The sequence below is a fragment of the Rana temporaria genome, chromosome 10 (assembly GCF_905171775.1).
Source record: "Rana temporaria chromosome 10, aRanTem1.1, whole genome shotgun sequence".
NCBI lineage: Eukaryota > Metazoa > Chordata > Amphibia > Anura > Ranidae > Rana > Rana temporaria.
Window position 1 is genome coordinate 85,135,720 of NC_053498.1, and position 23,595 is coordinate 85,159,314.

Consider the following 23,595-nt stretch of genomic DNA (forward strand, 5'->3'; position numbering starts at 1 on the left):
CATCACTTCCCATTGAGGTCAGGTCCTGATGTTGGACAAGAAGGCCTGGCTCGCAATCTCCGCTCGAATTTATCGTTTATAATAATTTGTTCTACTGGGTTGAGGTTAGCACTTTGTGCAGGCCAGTCAAGTTCCTCCACCACAAACACGTTCATCCATGTCTTTATGGACCTTGCTTTGTGCACTGGTGTGCAGTCATGTTGGAACAGGAAGGGACCATCCCCAAATTGTTCCCATAATGTTGGGAGCATGAAATTTTCCAAGGTTTCTTGGTATGCTGAAGCCTTAAGAGTTCCCTTCAGTGCAACTAAGGGGCCAAGCCCAACCCCTGAATAAAACAACCCCACAACAACCCCACAAAATCCCCCCTCCAGTGCACAAAGCATAGTTCACAAAGACATGGATGAGCGAGTTTGGGTCAGAGTAGCTTCACTGGTCTGCACAGACTGGTCCTGACCTTAACCCAAAAGGACACCTTTGGGATGAATTAGAGCAGAAACTGCGATCCAGGCCTTCTTGTCCTCGCAAATGACCTTCTGGAAGAATGGTCAAACATTCCCACAGACACACTCCCAAACCTTGTGGACAGCCTTCTCAGATAAGTTGAAGCTGTTATAGCTGCAAAGGGTGCGCCAACTAAATATTGAACCCTACAGACTAAGACTGGGATGCCATTAAAGTTCATGTGACTGTAAAGGCAGGCATCCCAATACTTTTAGTACGTAGTCTACACATTTAACTATAGATTTAACATTTTCTGGGTTGTCATCCTTATAGTATAAAAAAAATATTTAATATTCATCCATATTATTACATTTAATTATATTTTTTACTAAGAAAGTGTAATTGTATTTTGTTAGGTAATTCATACAGTTAATTCTCTGTTTGTGTTTTTTTCTTTTAATACATATTTTATATATTTTTAACCAATTACAGTCATCTTTTAATCTACTGTAATGCCCCATACACACAATCGGAATTTCCGGTGGACTTTTTCCATCAGATTTTCCGATCGTGTGTTGCCCCAGTTTTTTCATCTGATATTCCGATTAATTCCATCGGAGTTTAGATATAGAACATGTTCTATTTTTTTCCGATGAAATTCTGTCGGAATTTCGATGTGATTTGGCCGGGCCAAAGCGGCATTAGCCTTTTTCGTATAGAACATGTCCACATTTGCAATGGTTCTGATCTTCATCTCACTGAGAAAAGAGTTCCTGATCCTTAAAACACATTAATTTCCTTATGGCATTGTAAATAAAGTATTTACTGCTATCATGATTATGTCTACTATTAGGATTCAGGCTTGCACCCCTAATTAGTGTGCTGCACTCACTACCTCTTCTCTACATCCATTATAATTAACACACAAAAAATGATGACCTTATGTATTTGGTGCTGCTTCACACTGACTAAAGTTTGACTTAGTCAAACTCATGAAGGTTATTCACCAGGCAGTCCAACCCTTCTTTGCGAGAAGCTTGTTTATAGGCCAAAAACAACCATTATCACCACTAATCTAATTGTAATGCAGTGTCGTCCCAACCACCAATTATAGAGCAATAAAAACCTAGCAATAAAAACATTTTGTATAGAAAGCTGTCAATTGAGGCACCCTGGCAATGAGTGAATATATGAGATACACGTAAGGGTTAATTCAGAACCTGTATTGCTTCTTGATATTTGAAATATTTACAACGGGTGTGTGACATGGATACCTTGAGGTTGGAATATATTGTTTCCGGTATAAACAGTAGAGCACGCTGACATAAATAATAATTGAAAGGGTCAGCAAAAAAAAAAAAAAATATCCCTTTTAGAAAAATCGTACAGTCCTCACGCATCATTGTCAGCAGGTTACATGATAAAATAAGCAAAGCAAACCAGAGCTTTAAAAATGATTTATTAAAGCAAATATATTTTTATTTAAGTGACAAAAATTAGAAAGGTTAGATCCTCTATTTTTGTTTTGTTTCTTGATTCTAGTAAATACATCAATAAAAACCTCAAGGATGTTCTTCTAACCTTTCTCTACTCCATTCAATACTAAAAATAAGGGTTGTGTATATGTTTACTTTAAGTAACCGAGAAAATGTAATTCTTTCATAAAATTTGTCTTTGAAACTCTCTCCACTGTCATTTTAAAGAAAACCAGCGCTTATGCAAGAACTCACACATTTAGTGTAATGCCTCGTTCACACGACCGGTTTTCCCATCTGGAAAACTGCCATGAGAGCCTTTGACTGTGTGTATGCTCCATCGCAGCTTTCCCAACGAGAAAACTGCCGAAAAAAAAAAAGAGAACCAGCTTTCTTTTTTCCCATCGGGATTCCCGGCTGACTTTTTCCCGTCTGGAAAACTGGTCGTGTGTATGCTTTTCCGAGGGAAAAAAAATGTGCATGCTCAGAATCAAGTATGAGATGGAAGTGCTCTTTCTGGTAAAACTAGTGTTCGTAATGGAGATATCACATTCGTCACGCTGCAAATTATTGCATCATTTAATGCAGCACATGAAAAGCGCAAATCGTCTCTCACCAAACTTTTACTAACACGAGGATCAGCAAAAGCAGCCCAAAGGGTGCCGCAGTTTGAATGGAACTTTCCCTTTATAGTCCCGTCGTATGTGTTGTATTTGGCTGGTATTTGGCCTTAACGCGTGTATGAAAGGCAGGCTTGAGAGGAATCCTGTCGGGAAAAACTTTGTTTTCCTGCCAAGAAAAACGGTCGTGTGTACGAAGCATTCCGTGTTTTTAACGTTTTCATTCAAGATTCACACAAATTGAAAGCAAGATGCACACATTTCCCAATTTATACTTATGTGAAAATGTATAAATCTTGGGTAAAAGTAGGGTGAACCTTTGTTTTAAATCATTAGAATTTTATACACTCTTATATTTTAAACTTTCCTGATCCCATTATTTTCAGTAACATTAAAATGAAATTTCAGGCTCTAAGATTAAAACTGCTTCCACCCCCGTTCTATCACCTATATGACCTTGTAGCAGTAAGATGCTTATGTTTATTCTCAGGGTGCTCTGGTTCAGTCCCATGATCAGCTCCCAACGTCACCACCCAGGCATTCCAGCCATTGTTGGTGATCTCTCCTTTCCCCTGAAGCTGGCTGCTGGGAAACTCATGTGACCAGACTGGAGCGCCCTCCTCTAGTTAGGCTGCTAGGCTAAAAAAAATTGGGTTTTTTTTGGGCTTCACTGCAGCCAGTGGAGCAGTGATCTACTATTTTTCTCTGATTAGAGGTTTCTTAAGCTTGGTGTTCGATTTCCCCCACCTGCTTCTGGAAGAAGCTTCCAGAATATAGGGAAGGGAGAGTCAAATGTCCATTATGAATATTTATCCTACAGCCAATCCCTGGAAGATGGCGTTTAACCACTTAAGGACCAGTGCACGACGATATACGTTGGCACAATGGCATGGCTGGGCAGATGGATGTACCTGTACGTCCCCTTTAAGATGCGGCATTGTGGGCGCGTGCCGCCGCAAGCTCAGTGAGTCCGACTGCGGGTCCCATGGACTTGATGTCCTCGGGGATGCCCGTGATCATCTCACAGAGAGCAAGAACGAGGAAATGCTGATGTAAACAAGCATTTCCCCATTCTTCCTAGAGACAGGACACTGATCACCGCTCCCTGTAATCAGGAGCAGTGATCAGTGTCATGTCACACATAGCCCACCCCCCCTACAGTTAGAAGCACTCCTTAGGACACACTTAACCCCTTCAGCGCCCCCTACTGGTTAACCCCTTAACTGCCAGTGTAATTTTTACAGTAATCAGTGCATTTTTATAGCACTGATCGCTGAATCAATGACAATGGTCCCAAAATGGCATCAAAAGTGTCCAATGTGTCCGCCATTATGTCGCAGTCACAATAAAAAATCGCTGATTGCCGCCATTACTAGTAAAAAATATATATTAATATAAATGCCATAAAACTATATTTTTTTTCATTTTTATTTATTTACATTTTTTTACTAGTAATGGTGGTGATCTGTGATTTTTATTGTGACCGTGACATTGCGACGGACATATCGGACACTTTTGACACATTTTTTGGACCATTTACATTTATACAGCGATTATTGCTATAAAACTGCACTGATTACTGTATAAATGTTAATAGGCAGGGAAGGGGTTAACACTAGGGGGCGCTGAAGGGGTTAAATATGTTCCCTAATATGTGATTCTAACTGCAGGGGGAGGGGACTCACAAGGGGAGGAGACCGATGTGTGTTCCTCTGTACTGGGAACACACATCGGTCTCCTCACCTGACAGGACCATGGATCTGTGTGTTTACACACAAAGATCCACAGTCCTGCCATGATTGCGGGCAATTGCAGGTGCCCGGAGGACATCGTGGGCGCTGGGCACGCGCAACGGGCGCCCCCTAGATGGCCAGGAAGCCCAGGAAGTCATATGATGTCCACCCAGGATGGGAGATCCCATCTGTGGACGTCATATGTCTATGGGCGGTAGGGAAGTGGTTAGATATGATAAATTATATGTTTTATAAGCTTATACAAATATATTGGAAAAGTAAGGAAAAGTATTTTGCATATCTAATGTATACAATTTAGATTTCTGCTATGAAAAGGTTTGCAGTTAACAATGTTTACATTAGAGTAAAGCTAAGTTTCCCATATCTTGCTGGTCTTATCTGAGGCTCTGATGTAACATTGGTGGCTGCCATCCTCCAAACCCCATGAGCAAAGCTAGGCAGAAATGTCACTTTGCATGAAGCAACAAACTTGTGCACTGACTAAGAACTAGCACAGCTCCCGTGAGTTGAATTATGGCGGTTTCCAGCATTGCAGAAACACCTCTGCTGCCACAAGTGAAATCGAACAGTTTCCCTTTAACAATGCATGAACTTTTGGTGGTGCTTGATGAAAGGTTTAGGGAACACTGCAAAATGCCTACTTTATCACAAGAAATACTAAACCAAATAAATATTTCAAATATTATGAAAAACACAACTGAGCCCATAATTAAAGGAGTTGTAATGGCAGAAGGTTTGGTATCTTAATGCATTCTATGCATTAAGGTAAAAACATATTCTGTGTGCAGCAGCCCCCCAGCACCCCCCTAATCACTTACCTGAGCTCCCTCTCTCTGCAGTAATGTCCATGAGGGTCTTAGCTGTCCCAGACACTCCTTCTGGTTGACTGAGACACAGCATTGGTGCAATTGGCTTGCGGCTGTCAATCAAAATCAGTCGGCCAATCAGGGGAGAGAGGGGTGGGGCCGGGTCAGAGCTCTGTGTCTGAATGAATACACAGAGCTCTGACTTGGCTTGGGTGACCCTGTAGCAAGCTGATGGCTGAGGGGCACTCATCAGAGGGAGGGGCCAGGAGAGCAGAAGAGGGACCCAAAAAGAGGAGGATCCAGACTGCCCTGTGCAAATAAAAACTGCACAGAGGAGGTAAATATAATGTGTTTGTTATTTAAAAAAAAAAAAAAAACAAGAATTTACAATCACTTTAACAACTGACATGATATAAAATGATAGATAGATAGATAGATAGATAGATAGATAGATAGATAGATAGATAGATAGATAGATAGATAGATAGATAGATAGAATACACAAAACAACCTGCACTGATTACAGCAGAGATGATGATGTAATACATAAAAGAGCCTTTGGTGAGTAGAGCAGAGATGATGTAAGATACAGACGAGCCTGTGATCAGTGCAACCGAGATGATGCAAGCTACAGAAGAGCCTGTGATGGGTGCAGCAGAGACTGTAACATAATATGAAAAAGTACAGCATGCAGTACATAAATATATAAGATACAGGAGGGCATGTAATTATTACAGCACACGAGATAATATAAGGCAATGGAGATTGTGTGATGCGTACAGCAACGATGAGGGTATAAGACACCATAGAGCCTGTGATGAGTAGTGCAAAGACCATGATATGAGACACAGAGAAACCCCAGCAGATATGATGATATAAGGCATAGAAGAGTATGTGATGCATACAGCAGAGACCATGATAAGAGACACAAAAGAACCCGTGGTGAGTACAGCTGAAGAGAGAGTTTAAGACACAGAGGAACTTGGGGTGAGTAGAGCAGATATAATATAAGACACAGAAGAGCGTGTGATGAGTACAGCAGAGATGATGATATCAGACACAGGAGAATGTGTGATGAGTACAGCAGAGATGATGATATCAGACACAGGAGAATTTGTGATGAGTACAGCAGAGACAATGATATACAGTATATGCTTCCTTCTTGCTACTTCCTGTCCAGCCTCCCATGTGCTTCTCTATTTAAATTTCACTCAGACCAGTTTCTGGTTGCTTGAGCAACACTTGTTCCTGAGTGCTCTTCGTGTAACCTGCTTAACCTAACCTCTCATGAACTGATCTCTTGTGTTCCGACTTGGCTAGTTCTCCTGATTATGTTGTGTGCAGCCGGCTCTGACCTTAGCTCGCTATACATCTCTCCTTTGCTTCATCCATCCATCCGTTTCTGACAGTGTCTTCTGGTACTCTCCTTGCGAGTCGTGACTTGGGGTCAGCACGCAGCTAAGCCAAAACCCTTGTGATGGGGTCCCTGACAGAATACCGGCTGGCCCTTAGATTCCACACCCTGGAGGATCCTGTGTCACCTGCTCGCCTGTGGGCTCACACCAGTAGCACCATGACACTTGCAACAATTCGCCCTTAGCACTAAAGGGCTCTGATCCTCTGGACATAAACCCCAGCCTGCCAGACAAGATAAGAGACATTATCAGGGTCGAAATTACACACATCTCCCAGAAACTCTCCACAGACCTCTAGCAGGAGATTAAAGAGATTGGCTGCCTTACAGCCTCTCTGGAAAAACGTATGGACAATACCACCACAGTACTGGAAGGTCATGAGAGAGAACTTGAGGAAGTATAGGAAGAACTGAAACTCCTTAAAGACAAATATAAAGATTTGGAGAACCGTTTACACAGAACCAACCTACACATCCAAGCCTTGTCTGAGACCATAACTGATCTAGTGGGGGGTCCACACGGTGTGACCGCAGGCAAAAATTTTTTTTCAACTGAGAGTGTTTTCCCTAGTGACGTTAGGCACTTTTAACATATGAGTGGAAATTTTAATAAAGCCTGACGCCTGACGTTACGTTTTTACACTATGTTAGCCTCCTTCTTTTTTATTCCCCCCCCCCCCCCCCACTGGATAATATGAATTGTGAGATGGGATTCTGATCGGTGCCCAGGAAGAGAGAGGAATATATCTGATGATCGCTGGGAGAGATTTGGCTTGTTTGCTGGTTTATAATTTTACCAGCATATCTATAATATCTAGTGAGTTGGATTTAGTGAGAGTGGTGAAGGATTCATGCTGTGGTGGAGCACCTTTGGGGATTTTTGTGAAGAACTGTTCAGACTTTTATAGTACTATTGTCAACACCAATTTTGAACACTATATGAATATATATTTTTTACATTTTGTTACTTTTTTTATTATCAATTTGTGGACTGTTATAAAAGCACTTTATTGATGTTTACTGTGAATTTTGCCCATATGCTTGCTTGGCACAATTTAGCATTTACACTTTATCTGTACTTTATCTAGGTATTCGATGTTATGAGTACAAGGAATATACTAAGGAATTACATTTATGTTTATACTAGTTTGTTACATGTGCATATATTAGTATACTAGCACTGAGGATATTTTAGGTTGATGTGTGGACCAACGCTTCTCTTACTATATTTTTAATCATATTTCACATTGACCTCGATCAAAGCACTATCCTTAAGTGAAAGCCCTGAAGCCTTATCTCTGGATCCTTCAAGAATGTGATATTTGTTATAGATGGGGCTTCTCCTTCTGGCTTATTTTTTCATATAATGGCAAGCAATACCAAACAAATTTACCAGAGTCCACCAGAAAATGCTTCCACAGCATTAGCTTACAACTTACATTCTCTTAAGACTCCACCTCTGCCCGTGGCTTCCAAAGGCCAGCACATGACAGCCCTCCAGCCACCCCAACTGATGTCACTACCACTTCTAATTCTGACAAAGACTCCCAGGCTTTGAAGCGTCTCTAGAATTAAAGCTTTCTACCCTTCTCAGAAGGCTGAGTATACCTCTTTTCTATATTGCCTGGAACTGTGGACTGTTCTCTTTGTTTGTCTTAGTTGGACATTGATTTTGAACTGTCCCAGGACACCCCAAAAGTCTTTAGTGCTTTTAAGATCTGTCTTTTTGGATACCATTTAAGTTTAACCTTTGGTTCCTTTTCCTTTTTCCGTTTGGCTTTGCTGTTTGCCTCTAACCTGGAGCTAATTTTTGTTGGCTTATAGCAATTGTTCAGCCCGCTGTGCTGCACTGTGTGGCTCGGGGGGCTGGGAGTAGTTTCTTCCCCGACTGTCCGGCCTTCTGGTGTGACACCTTAAAGGTGTTGTAAAGGTTATTTTTTTATTTTCTAAATAGGTTCCTTTTAAGATAGTGCATTGTTGGTTCACTTACCTTTTCCTTTGATTTCCCTTCTAAATGTTTTTGTTGTTTGTTTTCTTTGTCTGAATTTCTCACTTCCTGTTCCTCCTCAGTAAGTTGTTCTGGCTGACTAACCCCCAGCCAGAACAGCTCGGATGATGGGGGCAAGCTTACTGAGGAAATACAGGAAGTGAGAAATTCAGACAAAGAAAAAAAAATTAGAACGGAAATCGAAGGAAAAGGTAAGCAAACCAACAATGCACTAGCTTAAAAGAACCTATTTAGAAAATAAAAAACAAACCTTTACAACCCCTTTAAGCCACTTGTGCTGCTTCAAGATGCTATTACCATTCTTGTGACTGCTGTTATTTGGAAATATTGCCATGCCCCTGTGGGGACTCTTGTCTACGGCACCTATGCAACTTTTTCCCTAAACCTATGATTTCCCAACCACCCCAATTCTGATTTAAGAAATTCTGCTATTTGGCTGTGGTGAACTGGGATCCTCCCACAGATTCTTCTATTTCTCCCTAATGATGTTTATTGCCTTTACCTTTCTGCACCCACAAGTTCGGTGTCATCGACCTTGGCCACCACACACATGAGCCCCATGGAAAGCTTCATGCACATTTTTGTATCCCATTTTCTTGCCATTTCCCTCTTCCAAGAGACTTGATGACTTTTAAATGTCACTTTGATCGTTCTACATTGCATTGGTGGTGTGTGTATGGGGTGATCACTGCCCACTCACTGCTATTATGATTGATTTTCTCGCTCTGATGTATTGATTTTTCTTTCTATTTTCATGTGCCTTATCTCTAATTCGTTAGTTGTCTCCCTGACCAAATCCATGCTGACTCCATGCTGGAATTACCCATACATGGGGGTTATTTTCATTACACCCACAAAGTATAACGGTCTTCCTGTGTTATGATCACCAATATGGCTTTTGTTATGTTACTTTTTGGCTTGTGTTTCTTCTTTCTTCTCTATCTTTGTTCTCTTCCCCCTTTGTTCTTCACCTACAACCCTCTTCCTTTTCTTAATTTCCCATAGCCAAACAAAAATACCCATCATTCTTCAGTCTAAGGAAGAGAGACAAATGCATCATGGGAGCTTAGACTCCATCTTAGAGACTGAAAGAAGGAACCAGCTATCAGAGCAAATGTTGAACTAAAACTATATTTCTGTATATTTCATATATTGTTTATATGTATCTGTATTGTTTTTTTTTAATAGTTTCACCCCACCCTGTTTTGTTAATAAAGATTCAAAATGACACTCATTCTGGCTTATTGTAGAAAAGGAGGGTTTAGCTGCATGCCGAGCTACACACAGGGAAACATGTATCAGGGACTGAACAACCACCATCAGAAAGGAATACTCTTTCTATAATTTATATCCCAAACTGGACAAATCTTCATCAGACTGCCACTCCTCCCCTCCAGATGCATCCTCGGTCAATTATCCTACAAGTGGCATGAACTTCACCAGCTATCCAAAGACTTCACCCACAATTCCAACCCCATAGGCCTGATTATACAATCATTCATATATTTGTACAACAAATCTTTTTTAGCCCAATATTTCCACCGCACGGATTCTAACAGTCCTGTGGTCGGACCTTGACCAGTTATGATTACGTGAACCTCATTAATACTGATGCCACATGCTGCATTCTGGCATATGAAATACTCTCTTTTAATGTCCAAGAAGCAAAACAGCTCCTACAAGTCAAATCAAAAGAGTACTTCTTTCTCAAAGATGAATCCCCCTACTATCTTATGGGAAGCCTATAAGGCTGATGCCGCGTACACAAAACGTTGTTTTTCAGCATGTCCAAAAAACGACATTTTTCCAACTTCATCATTAAAAACGACGTTGCCCACACACCATCGTTTAAAAAAAATTATGAACAAAGCGCGGTGACGTACAACACGTACAACACGTACGACGGCACTCTAAACGGGAAGTTCTATTCGCCTTTGGGCTGCTTTAGCTGATTCCGTGTTAGTAAAAGACGATTCACGCTTTTCTGTCTGTTACAGCGTGATGAATGTGCTTACTCCATTATGAACGGTAGTTTTACCAGAATGAGCGCTCCCGTCTCATAACTTGCTTCTGAGCATGCGTGGGATTAAAACATCGTTTTAGCCCACACGCGATAATTTTTTACAACCCGAAAAACGTAATTTTTTTTCAGAAGCCGAAAAATTATGTGTAGCCCACACACGATCATTTTAAATTACGTTTTAAAAAACTTCATTTTTTTTTCATGCCGAAAAATGATCGTGTGTACCCGGCATCAGAGAAAATATTATACCATTACCTTCCAGATGGAAGAGGGAGCGAACGGCCATAACTGTGAAACTGGAACATGGTCTCTCTCTCGAGCCTTAAAGACATTTACATTTCACCCCAACAGTACCAATTTACTTGCTGTAGAGAAACTTATAACTGATCTCAATCTGGCTCTGACTGAAATGACTGAACATAAACTGCAATGATCCAAACAACCTTTTTTTACTAAAGGTAATAAGACAGATATGCCCCTAGCAAACCACAAAAAGATAACCAGCAGCTCTTTTGGGAATACCGCTAAATTATCATAACAAAACATGTATTATTTTTCTTATTTCCCAACATGATCGGGTATTCAAATTGAACACAGCTTTATCATATTCATTAGATAAATATTTGCATTACAAACATTCTAGATTTCTTTAGTAAATCAACATTGTGTACATACATGCAAAAACTAGTTCACAGCATGCTAAGGGAATGAACAATCTGTTTGGACATTTTAATGTGTTAATTGTCAATTTAGAACAAAGTATATATGAAATAGTAAACCTGCATCATACAGAGAGGAGTAATTAACATAAGAGATTGCTCGTTAACATGTGTTTATATTTGTGACTGGTAATACCAATGACCACACGTCTCTCCCCAGAAGATGGTTTTATGGTTCAAAAGATAATTTAATCAAAATCTAATAAACTATAATTACCTTTTAACAGTTATTCTTGAACAGGAAACACAGTCAGGACATGATTAAATACATTATTTAAAAAAAAAAAACGTTCATTGTTCTATTGTCACCCATTGTTATAATCCGCACAAGATCTTCATAAATGTAAGAATGGCACACCATAGAAAACAACACATGCGGAGGCATGGCTTGACTTCTGCCTTGGGGCATCATTCCATCCTGGTATAAATGTGTACATTTATGCAGGAAATAAATGTACAAACTCTAGCTAAGTTTTGTCCTGCTTTTTAGCTGTTTGTTTGAGCCAACAGCTTGATAAATAAAAAAGCCCATTTGGAATCATCTGCTTCATTACCAAGTTCCACCCTGTGCACCTGCAATGCTGTTATAAACTCTAATCCTTAGTAACCGCTGTTACCATAGCAAAATCAAATGTTATACAATTACTGAACCCCGGCATTAAAAAATTATTATGAGAGCCATAGAAATGGCATGGAGAGTAAAAAATCAGCCGCAAAGAAAAACATTCATGAACAAGATGAGGATGCCTGCTTATGTACATTTAATCATATGCATTTTAGGACAAATACGTAACAGGTTTTCAGTCACTAATTGTAACTATGGGGATATGTTAAACTGGCAATGAAATCATAACCTTTTTTTAAACATTTCACTGTTTGCAGATCTGTTCCAGTTGTGGTGTTTATAAGAAAAAAACATACTGCAGAAATTCTGAAATATGCATAATTAACTTCCTGATAGCAGAAGTTCTGAATTCAGAACTGTCAGAAGTCATGTCATTAGTAAATAGCAGCAAGGCATACAGAATGACAATCAACTTGACTCCCGTAATTCACTAGCGGTGGCTCAATACAGCATCTGTACTTCATTTGAGAGAATTTCACCCCTGGGCTGTTATGTTGTTAAGCCAGGAAATAGATGGCAGATTTGTTGCTTGTTATGCACCCTTCTGCAGTGTCTGTGAGGGAAGAACAATAAGAGTCCTCATGATTTTGTAGCATACAAACTTTTTTTTTTTTCAAACTGAATTTCATTATCATTCACAGGAGCAAACAAAAGACTGCCAGTAGCTCAGAGACACTTAGTGCTTGTTTGGAAAGACATCCAGGTTTAAAATATATTGTAAGCAAACTCTTTTGTATGGTTTATGCAAGATGGACTTATTTACATTTTTGGAAACATAAAGTGGAACTCTAGTAAAAGTTTTGTTTTGCATAGAGTAGAATTAGCTTTTAATTGGTGTCTATGTTCATGTTGGGAAACGTTTTCCTTACCTCCTGTTGTGCTGATTGGCAACACCAGGACAGAAAGTTAAATGTCACTTCAGCAGGGACATATAACATATTACAAAAATCATATAGCTTTTAGCTCATCTCCAAGCCATCCAATGCCAAAAAGAGATTGTGGCTTGAGTTCCACAAAAAGTGACTCGAATTGTAAAGTAAATCATAATTATAGCAAACCCCTCTATTAATAAAAAATCTATTGTTGTGAACAGTGCTCCTAATTACAAGACTCCATGAGATATCAACACATCAACACATATCAACACATGAACGCATATCAACACTCTGTGAATCTGGTGTTACCAGCTTATGCCCCTTCACCATTCAAAATATGCGCTCACCTCATATATAGACCTTGAACAGGTCCTAATAAACCTTCTCCTTAGGGTGTAACTCCAATGGCTGGCAGCTTAACTGTTCCAAAGACACTTGCTTCAATTTGCAGTAATCATCATACAAGTGGTGCTCAATGAATTAAAGAACTGGCATAGTGCTGAACTGTATAACATTGATGCTTTATTTAAAAGAAATAAGAATAAAACTCACATTTGTGGGCGCACTTCCTCCAGTGCACTTGGACCAAATCGCTCAGCACAAATGAGGTGTATGGTCCCCTTAATAGTCACTTGGGTATTCGCGGAAACTTGGCTCTGGGAGATGCAGTTGCCTCCTGCTAATGCGTGATTGGCACCACCAGGACAGAAAGTTAAATGTAACTTCAGCAAGGACATATAAATTATTTAAACACTCATATAGTTTTTACCCCATCTCCAAACTATCCAATGGCAAAAAGATTTTGGCTGGAGTTCCACAAAACCTCCACAAAAACATTTCAGAAAGATGATGTCTTGTCTCAAATATGTCTCAGGGAGATGCAGTTACTTCCTGCTAGTGTGCAATTGGCACCACCAGGACAGAAAGGTAAATGTCACTTCAGCAGGGACATACCTCCACTGCACTTGCGCAAATTGCTCAACACAATTGGGGTGTATGGTCCCCTAATAGTCACTTGGGTATTCACAGAGGCTCGGCTCTGGGAGATGCAGTTACTTCCTGCTAGTTCACGATTGGCTCCACCAGGACAGAAATGTAAATGTCACTTTAACAGAGACATATAAATTATTTAAAAACTCACATAGCTTTCAGCCCATCTCCAAGCCATACAATACCAAAAAGAGATTTCGCCTGGAGTTCTACAAAACTTCCACAAAAACATTCACTAAGAAGATGTCTTGACTCAAACATTAGGTGGAATATCTTAAAGTGGCTCTTTACTCAAGCACTATCCCTCTATTAATAAAATCAAATGTAAATGTGAACAGTGCTAAAAATAAATAACTCAAATGCATAAAATCTTTGCAACAGTGGTAGTACCCCCTATTCCAAAGAGCTCTCAATTTGTTAATTTGGAAATATCCAAATTAACAAAAGCCTTTTTAACAAATGTTCCCGAATATTTGTAAATTGGTAAATTTGTAAATTTGAAAATTCAAAATCTTCTAATTTACGAAAAAAGAATTTTAGAATTTACAAATATTTGTTAAAATTTGTTAAATGGGCGCTCATTAATTCGGATACTTCAAAATTAACACATTTGTTAAAATTTGTTAAAAAACTACTTCCGAACGAAACAAATTGCATATGTCTAAAAACAAAAAACAAACAAAACAAATTTTTCGGCAGTGCACATGTCTACTCCTAATCAGCTATGCTGGCATAGAGCACTGGAATATGAGTGACGGAAGCAGCATTATTACTGAAAGAAAATGTTTTTTTTTTTAAGGCTTTTAAGATTTCTATCTAAAAACCCTGGAAACAGGATAAAAAGTGTGAGACATCTACCTATTCAATGCATATGAGTGACTGTGCAACAAACTTTGGGACAAAGGACTGTGTGTAAAATATATACAGTATACACATTTTTTATATATATATATATATATATATATATATATATATATATATATATATATCTTTTTTATTTTCATGTAATTTTTAGCTAATTATTTCAGCTCGGCTTATTTTTAGCTCATTCATTTAACACTGTCTTTATTTCTTTATGCCAAGATGCACTCTTTACGCCTTTTGAGTCAGAACCAACCATCACAGATCTTTCAGAGTATGAGCGATAACTTCCGTCCAGTGCAACCTCTTTTCCATCGAGGGCTGAGAGGCAATCTCGATTTCCGCAAACTAGGACGAAAATGCAAAGGAGCAAACTACAAACTACATGGTATGGAAAAAAAATCTGAATCTTAAATATTTAAAAAAACAAACAAAGCAATAATGGTAGATGAAAACTGTAAAATTGAAGGCGTTTGTAAGATGAACCTCCCTTTTCTGGGGTCCCCTGCTGGCGCTCCTGCCCCCCCCCCCCACCAAGTGCCCCAATAAGAAGCGGCTTGCTACGGGGGCACTTGTATGGGCATGATCCTAAGTAGGGCTGTTGTGTTTATTCAGACACACAGCCTGGCCCAGCCCCACCCCCTGCCCCAACCCCACACCCTGCTCACATTTTTTGACTGACAACAGCAGGAGCCAATAGCTCCTAATGCTCCCAGACAAGCCTGTGAGACAAAGAAGAGGGGAAAAGATCTGCTGCAGAAGTGCACAGTGCTGGATCAAGATTGGGCTGAGGTGAGTATTGAGGGGAGGTGCGGGAAGCTATTATTAAAAGATTTTTTACCTTGATGCAGAGAATGCCTTAACCCTCCTGGCGATATTCCAGAGCGTGACTCGGGGTGGATTTTTTGTGCCAAAATCGGTAACCCCGAGGGTAGCTATGCAGAGCCTGCAGCGCGCGCTGGCTTACCTTGTTCCTGGATCCAGCGATGCCACCGCGCTGTGTGAGCGAGCAGGACCTCGCTCGATTCACACAGTGTCCTCCTGTGCCGCCGATCTCCGTTCCCTGCGACGTTACGATGCACGTGGGCGGAGATCGGCGCCAAATTCAAAAAGGTAAACAAACACTATACATACAGTATACTGTAATCTTATAGATTACAGTACTGTATGTAAAAAATACACACCCCCCTTGTCCCTAGTGGTCTGCCCAGTGCCCTACATGTACTTTTATATAATAAAAACGGTTCTTTCTCCCTGCAAACTGTATATTGTCCATAGCAACCAAAAGTGTCCCTTTATGTCAAAAATAGTTTTAGATCAGCTAGAAAACAGTGATAATAAATTATAATCACTTGCAGAATTGTGCGATAGCGATTTGTGGGGAAATTCGTCATAGACAGCAACAATTCTGCAACTGAGTAAATTTCAGTGATTTTGAGTTGATTACATTATTGAATATTATATTATTATTTGTTATAATTATTTATAATTATTTATTATATTATAATTTATAATTTTGCATACCCAGGATGCCTATTAGACTCTGGTTTGGTCAGATTTAAGTGAGTTATTCCTAAAAATTACAGGCCTACAGTATAAAACGCCAAATTTCCTTGCAAATAATGGTACCGCTTTCAGCACCTTTTGTCTGAAATAATCATACCGCCAGGGAGGTAAAGGTAAAAAAGCCATTACCTTTACAACTACTTTAAGAACCCATTTACACTTATCTGTTATGGTGCGTTGTGGTAACACGTTACTACAACATCCTAACACATGTGATAGGCACATGTGATGTAACACATGTGATAGGCATGAGCACATTCCATTGCCATTCATTTCTAAATACTGTAGCACCCTACAGATCTCCAATGCATATTCTTTACAGGGCACCACAACACATTGTAAAACATTGGTGTCCGCTGTGGTGCACTGTATGAGAAATTAAGCTACTTGTCAATTTAAATTTTGCCCATTCTTGTGCACCGGCAGCCCATTAGGTTGAATGAGCTGCCTTAATGCAAAGCACATTAACGTGAAACATAACATACAATGCACCAAAATGGATACATCTAAAATAGTCCCTAATAACAAAATCCAGAAAAACTGTTTTCAAACAGGTATAATGTAACTGCCTTATTGTAAAATTTGTACTTTTTTTGAAGCAATTTAGCAATTCCTTGGCTCTGTTATGGTTCTATTTATAAGATGCTTGCTTTGAAAATGCCTCAGCGTTTGTGGAAAAGTCACAAATAACACCGTTAATGTTTGTAGTATGTGTGAAATGTCAGTTTTTACTTGTTGCTTTTTTTCAGAGTGAATCTAACTTTTCCTAACTTTAAACTCTAAGAGAAAAAAGCCTTAAAGCAGTATTAAAGCCACAAGCAAATATTGATTACATTGCAGCTTAACATTTCTTAGATGTCTGTATTCGTTTCCTTTTTTAGGCTTTTTTTATTCTATTTTCATCTGGTATTCCAGCCAGTAAGTATGTTGTTTTTTACAGCACAAACTCTCCAGCAGAATGTATAAGTTTACACGGACAGACAAACCACTGAACATTGGCAGGGGTAATTAAAAAATGTTCAGATTGTATTTACCAATGCAAGACCTTTTTCCCAAAAGGGAAAAAACTGTTTGCTGTAACATCATTATGTTAAGTGTGAGCGGGAGTTTGGCTTTAAAGGAGTTGTAAAGGAAACATTTTTTATTTTGCTGAAATGATTGTTTACAGGGTATAGAGACATAATAGTTAACTGATTCCTTTTAAAAATGATTAAAAATAGATAAAAATCAATCATTTCTGCTCTGTGATGTACAGAGACTCAGAGCCAATAGAGGGCAGTGATGGTTTGTAAAACGAAACTGATTGGTGTTCAGAGGTTTTAGACACACAGTAATCACACCTCCTTGATTAGTGACCACAGAGAGAAAGCTCCCATGACTTTTTTCATCAGGAAACAGACAACCAGGAAGTGTTCAGAACAGAGAAGGATTAGAGCAAAAACGAACAATGAGGACATGAAACCAGCACTGCAGTAAGGTAAAGGAAGCTATTTAACAAAAAAAAAAAAAAAAAAACTCCTTTAGTGACCCTTTAATTTGTTAGTGGTTTAAATTTGTTATTCCATTTAACACTCCCCTCCCCCCAGACTGACAATGCCGCTGTCTACTGTGCCTCCTGTTCTCATTCCTCCAGAGATGTGTCTCACTAATGTAGGAGGTGTGTTACTGGCCAAATAACCAAGTGAAAAGAGAGGAAAATCCAAAAATAAGTAAACTGATGCAGCCACCACATCTAATGATTGGTAACCCGCAATATAGTACATTTTTGGCTTTGTGTTTAAAACTGCTTTAAGAACATTAAGGGGGAGATTTACTGAAACTGGAGAGTGCAAAATCTGGTGCAGCTCTGCATAGAAACCAGCTTTCAGTTTTATTTTAGCCAAAGCTTATTTGAACATGCTGAAGTTAGAATCTGATTGGCTACCATGCAGAGCTGCACCAGAATTTGTATTCTCCAGTTTTAGTAAATCAACCCCTAAGTGTTAAAGCGGAGTTCCAGTCCCCCAAACACTTTTTTTTTAAAGACTCCTCTGTACTTGTCTAAACATATACATTACCATTTAGAACATGTCATATGTTTGGTCATTTTAGTTAGTTAAATTATTTGATTACTAACCTGATCTCGGAAGCAGGCAGGTTCCATGTTAGCTGTGGGCATCTGACGCCCTCTAATCTTAATTTTCGGGATTTCAGTGCAGCTGACTATCCAGCATGCGCCTCCTGATCTTGCGCCTGCGCAGACTGGTTGCAAACAGATATGCTCTACTTCCACCCGGCAGACGCAGTTCATAGAAAATGGTGCCTAACTGCTCCGGAAATAATGCGAGATGTCGCCCATTAGGCGATTCACAAGGACTCCTGGGATACATGACGCTGCTATCCCAGGAGCCCTTTTCAATTGCCTAGTGACATAATCACCTAGAGGTGCTGCTGAAAAAGTAAAAATAAGGTATTTATTTACAAAAAAAAAAAAACTTGTGTTGGTAAAAGCATTCTAAATGCTTTTAACATACAATACAACAATAAAAAATGGGTGGAACTTTGCTTTAACATTTAAGCAATAATGAAAATAGCCTAACACTATGGGCTAAAATGATTTGACCAGAAAAGGAAATACTCACCACCAACAGTGTAATGAATCATCTACTGCAAAGAGTGAACTGCTATACAGATTTGATACAATGTTGCAAGTTGTTTACACTGTTGCTCATCGGTGATGGTTTTCAGTCTGGTAAACTTCTCAAACTAAGTTTCGTAAGGCCTCGCCATGGTTGACCAAAGAAGTTGAGTGCATGTGCTCAGTGTCATATCCATTTTCTTTGGGAAATAGATGTATTAGAGCTGCCAGCATTGCTACAGAGGTTGAAAGGGTGTTGGTCATCCTGTCAGTGCTCAGACTATATGTCGCACACTGCATCAAATCGGTCGGCATTGCTGTCGTCCCAGAAGGTAGCCTCTTCTAAAGATGATGCTCATGAAAGCCCGCGAACAGTGGATTACTGGAACCATGTCCTGTGGTCTGATGAGACCAAGATACACTTTTTTGGTTCAGATGGTGTCAAGCGTTGGTGATGTAGAATAGAAAATTCCACGCCAAATATAAATAAGTACTAAATTAAACTAAATAAGCTGCTCCTCAAAGAACAATACTGAATTGTGATAATGAAAATGGAAGGTAGAGGGCGCTCAACCACACAATAGTGATTGTGAAATGTGGAATACCACACAACAACGTGCTACAATTAATAATAAAATACGTTTCCAAAAGCATATGTGAACAGTGATTGCTGAAACAATATAAATCAATATACAGCAGAAATGTCCCACACAGATGTGCATGAATACGCAGATTCCTCTGCAGTGTAAGCAAAAAACACTGAAGTTCACTGTGTTAAACACCAAAAAAATAAATAAAAATAGAGTCCCAATAGCATGCATAGAAAGCCAAACGAATCTTGACAATTGCTGTGATCTTCCTAGTGGAGAAAAGTAGAAAATGCCACCACCATACTTTTCAAATTTCACTTGTTTCCACCCAAGGTGCTTTGTATATAAAGTGCTCTTACCAGAGCCTGTTGACCACTTTACTTAAAAAGATGGTCATACGGGCTAGTGCAGGATTGTGCCTACACACACATGGATATGGACTATTGAATCTCGTTTCCAGGCGTTCCAGATAAGGATGATATGCAAAAAAAGAGAACCGGTAGACGCCGATAGCGTAATAACGTTTTAATAATAAAAACAACTAAAAACAACGGAAAGCCAAATGGCCTCTTACTTTAAAAGTGCCTACCCGGCATTGGGACTGCAGGCCTGTCACCGCCAATCTGCGGTTCAAAACTTGGTTTATCAGGATCGGATACCACCGCCGTAGTTCCACCATAAACTCCTTCCTGTCAGCTTCACCAGAGCGGGGGGGCGTCTCGTGACCAGGACTGCCTCCTAGTGCCGACTGCCTCCTAGTGCAGTCCCAGTGCCGGGTAGGCACTTTTAAAGTAAGAGGCCATTTGGCTTTCCGTTGTTTTTAGTTGTTTTTATTATTAAAACGTTATTACGCTATCGGCGTCTACCGGTTCTCTTTTTTTGCATATCATCCTTATCTGGAACGCCTGGAAACGAGATTCAATAGTCCATATCCATGTGTGTGTAGGCACAATCCTGCAATAGCCCGTATGACCATCTTTTTAAGTAAAGTGGTCAACAGGCTCTGGTAAGAGCACTTTATATACAAAGCACCTTGGGTGGAAACAAGTGAAATTTGAAAAGTATGGTGGTGGCATTTTCTACTTTTCTCCACTAGGAAGATCACAGCAATTGTCAAGATTCGTTTGGCTTTCTATGCATGCTATTGGGACTCTATTTTTATTTATTTTTTTGGTGTTTAACACAGTGAACTTCAGTGTTTTTTGCTTACACTGCAGAGGAATCTGCGTATTCATGCACATCTGTGTGGGACATTTCTGCTGTATATTGATTTATATTGTTTCAGCAATCACTGTTCACATATGCTTTTGGAAACGTATTTTATTATTAATTGTTGCACGTTGTTGTGTGGTATTCCACATTTCACAATCACTATTGTGTGGTTGAGCGCCCTCTACCTTCCAAGCGTTGGTGATGGCAATGAGGTGAGGAGTACAAAGACAAGTGTGTCTTGCCTACAGTCAAGCATGGTGGTGGGAGTGTCATGGTCTGGGGCTGCCAGCACTGGGGAGCTACAGTTCATTGAGGGAACCATGAATGTCAACATGAACTGTGACATACTGAAGCAGAGCATGATCCCTTCCCACCACCACTACCTCGCTAAAGAAGCTGAGGGTAAAGGTGATGGACTGGCAAAGCATGTCTCCAAACCTAAACCTTATTGAGCATCTGTGGGGGCATCCTCAAAACGAAGGTGGAGGAGCACAAGGTCTCTAATATCCACCAGCTCTGTGATGTCATCATGGAGGACTCCAGTGGCAACCTGTGAAGCTCTGGTGAACTCCATGCCCAAAAGGGTTAAGGCAGTGCTGGAAAATAATGGTGGCCACACAAAATATTGACACTTTGGTCCCAACTTGGACATTTTCACTTAGGGGTGTACTCACTTTTGTTGCCAGTGGTTTAGACATTAATGACTGTGTGTGTTGAGTTATTTTGAGGGGACAGCAAATTTACACTGTTATACAAGCTGTACACTCAATAATATACATTGTAGCAAAGTGTAATTTCTTCAGTGTTGTCACATGAAAAGATATAATAAAATATTTACAAAAATGTGAGGGGTGTACTCACTTTTGTGAGATATTGTATATACGAAAATAGATTTTAAGTGATGGGGTATGTGTCCATCATTTTTATAGTATTAATATATGAATAGTGAGAACTATAATGCCGCGTACACACAATCATTTTTCGGCATGAAAAAAAGGTTGTTTTTCAAAAATGTCATTAAAAATGATCGTGTGTGGGCTTCACATCATTTTTCAGGTTCTGAAAAACGACAAAAAAAAAAAATTCGAACATGCTGCATTTTTTAACGTCGTTTTAAACGATGTCGTTTTTCGGGGTTGTAAAAAATGATCGTGTGTGGGCTAAAACTACGTAAAAAACCTGCGCATGCTCAGAAGCAAGTTATAAGACGGGAGCGCTTGTTTTGGTAAAACTGCCATTCACAATGGAGTAAGCACATTCATCACGCTGTAAAAGACAGAAAAGCGCGAATCGTCTTTTACTAACACGGAATCAGCTAAAGCAGCCCAAAGGCGAATGGAACTTCCCCTTTATAGTGCCGTCGTACGTGTTGTACATCACCGCGCTTTGCTAGATCATTTTTTAAAAACGATGGTGTGTAGGCAACATCGTTTTAATGATGAAGTTGAGAAAACGTTGTTTTTTCGACATGCTGAAAAACTACGTTTTTTTTTCATGCTGAAAAATGATTGTGTGTACGCGGCATTACAGCCACCGTTTTCCAATCTGATAGGTACTAGCATTCGGGCATAGTTTAAACCAAATCAAGAGGGTCAATCTAAAATTAATCCAGACTGGCTATTTTTGATCGGGTATTTGAATTGCATATGGCTAATTAGCTGTTTGGTTTGTGTTGCAGTGGACAGGTTCATGTCTTCCAAGAATATAGACTGATATATTAGTGTCACGTCTGTCCAGCCTAAAAAAACTTCCAGTTGAACTTTTGATTCATGAATGAAGCAAGATTGCCATTTGATTGTGTTTTCGAAGAACATTTCTACAAGTTTGCAGATGATAAACCTCACGTGTAATGCACAATGTCACCTACACATGGTGTGTGAGAAACAATAAACTATTTTTAAAAGTGGGACAGTGATCACTAACTTATTTTCCTTATTGCCAAATGGACATTATAAAAGAAAGATCTCCTGCCAAAATCACAGTAAGAGAAAACAATGGACGTCCAACTTCAGCAAGATCAGATAAATTATTCAACAGCCATCAACATTTCTAAAATACATTGAAATGAATGTCTCCCAAATAATGCCTGCTCAGAAGTACATGCTGCACATCTTTTCCTAAAAATGAACTGCCTGTTCTCGAAATGTGTGATATCTGAGAAAAAGCATTGCAGGTAATCAGCAGGTGAGAAATGCAAAATGGCAGAAAAGATTAACCGACTTATTTTAATTTTATGTCCTATTAATAAACCAAACTTTTTACTTAATAATATATGATATATGACTTTGAATTGCCGGTTTCATTATGTTGTGAATTTCTTTTAATGGTACAAATGCATTTTGCCAAGTAATAATTCCTGTTTTATAGAAAATCAAAATAAAACAGCCAAGATCAAATTACCATTTATGTTATATTTCATTCAGTATATCAGTGTTTCTTTCTTTGTTTTTTGTTTAAAAATTCAAGCAGCAGATTCTTGTTTTACAGAAAATGTTATCTGTTATATTTGCTCATATACAACGAGAGAAAAGAAAAATCTGCCATATTTGAAATGCTACACCTATAAAGCTTTGTCATACAAAGCAGATATTTGCATATATAGGTAGTCTGCATGGCAATTTACCCCAAAAGCTGTATGCCAGTTGAATTCTGTGGGACCACTCATGCTACCTTAAAACCCTCCCAGTTTCTACAACTCCCTTGTCCTGTTCCACAGCTAACCATGAAAGGTGCCATTCACCAGTAAAGCCCCCATTGCAGGAGAACACATTGGGGTAGATTCAGAGAGCAATTACGCCGGCGTATCCATAAATACGCCGCGTAATTGCTAAGTAGCGCTGGCGTATCTACTTTCTGTATTCAGAAAGCTAGATACGCCGACTTTAGCCTAAGATACGACTGACATAAGTCTCTTACGCCGTCGTATCTTAGGGTGCATTCTGACGCTAGCCGCTAGGTGGCGCTCCCATAGATGTCAGCGTAGAGTATGCAAATTA

General features: G+C 39.4%; 1 protein-coding gene across 2 annotated transcripts in view; it reads left to right on the forward strand.

Annotated features, from left to right (window-relative positions):
• LOC120915267 (carbonic anhydrase-related protein 10-like) overlaps window positions 1-22,999 on the forward strand; it is a 519,204-nt gene extending 496,205 nt beyond the window's left edge. For both annotated transcript variants that reach the window (XM_040325646.1, XM_040325644.1), the window contains 2 exons: window positions 14,837-15,002; window positions 22,278-22,999. In XM_040325646.1, coding sequence (XP_040181580.1) covers window positions 14,837-15,002; window positions 22,278-22,312 — 201 coding nt within the window. In that variant the 3' untranslated portion in view covers window positions 22,313-22,999. The remainder of the gene's footprint in view (window positions 1-14,836; window positions 15,003-22,277) is intronic.
• Window positions 23,000-23,595: the final 596 nt, after the last annotated feature.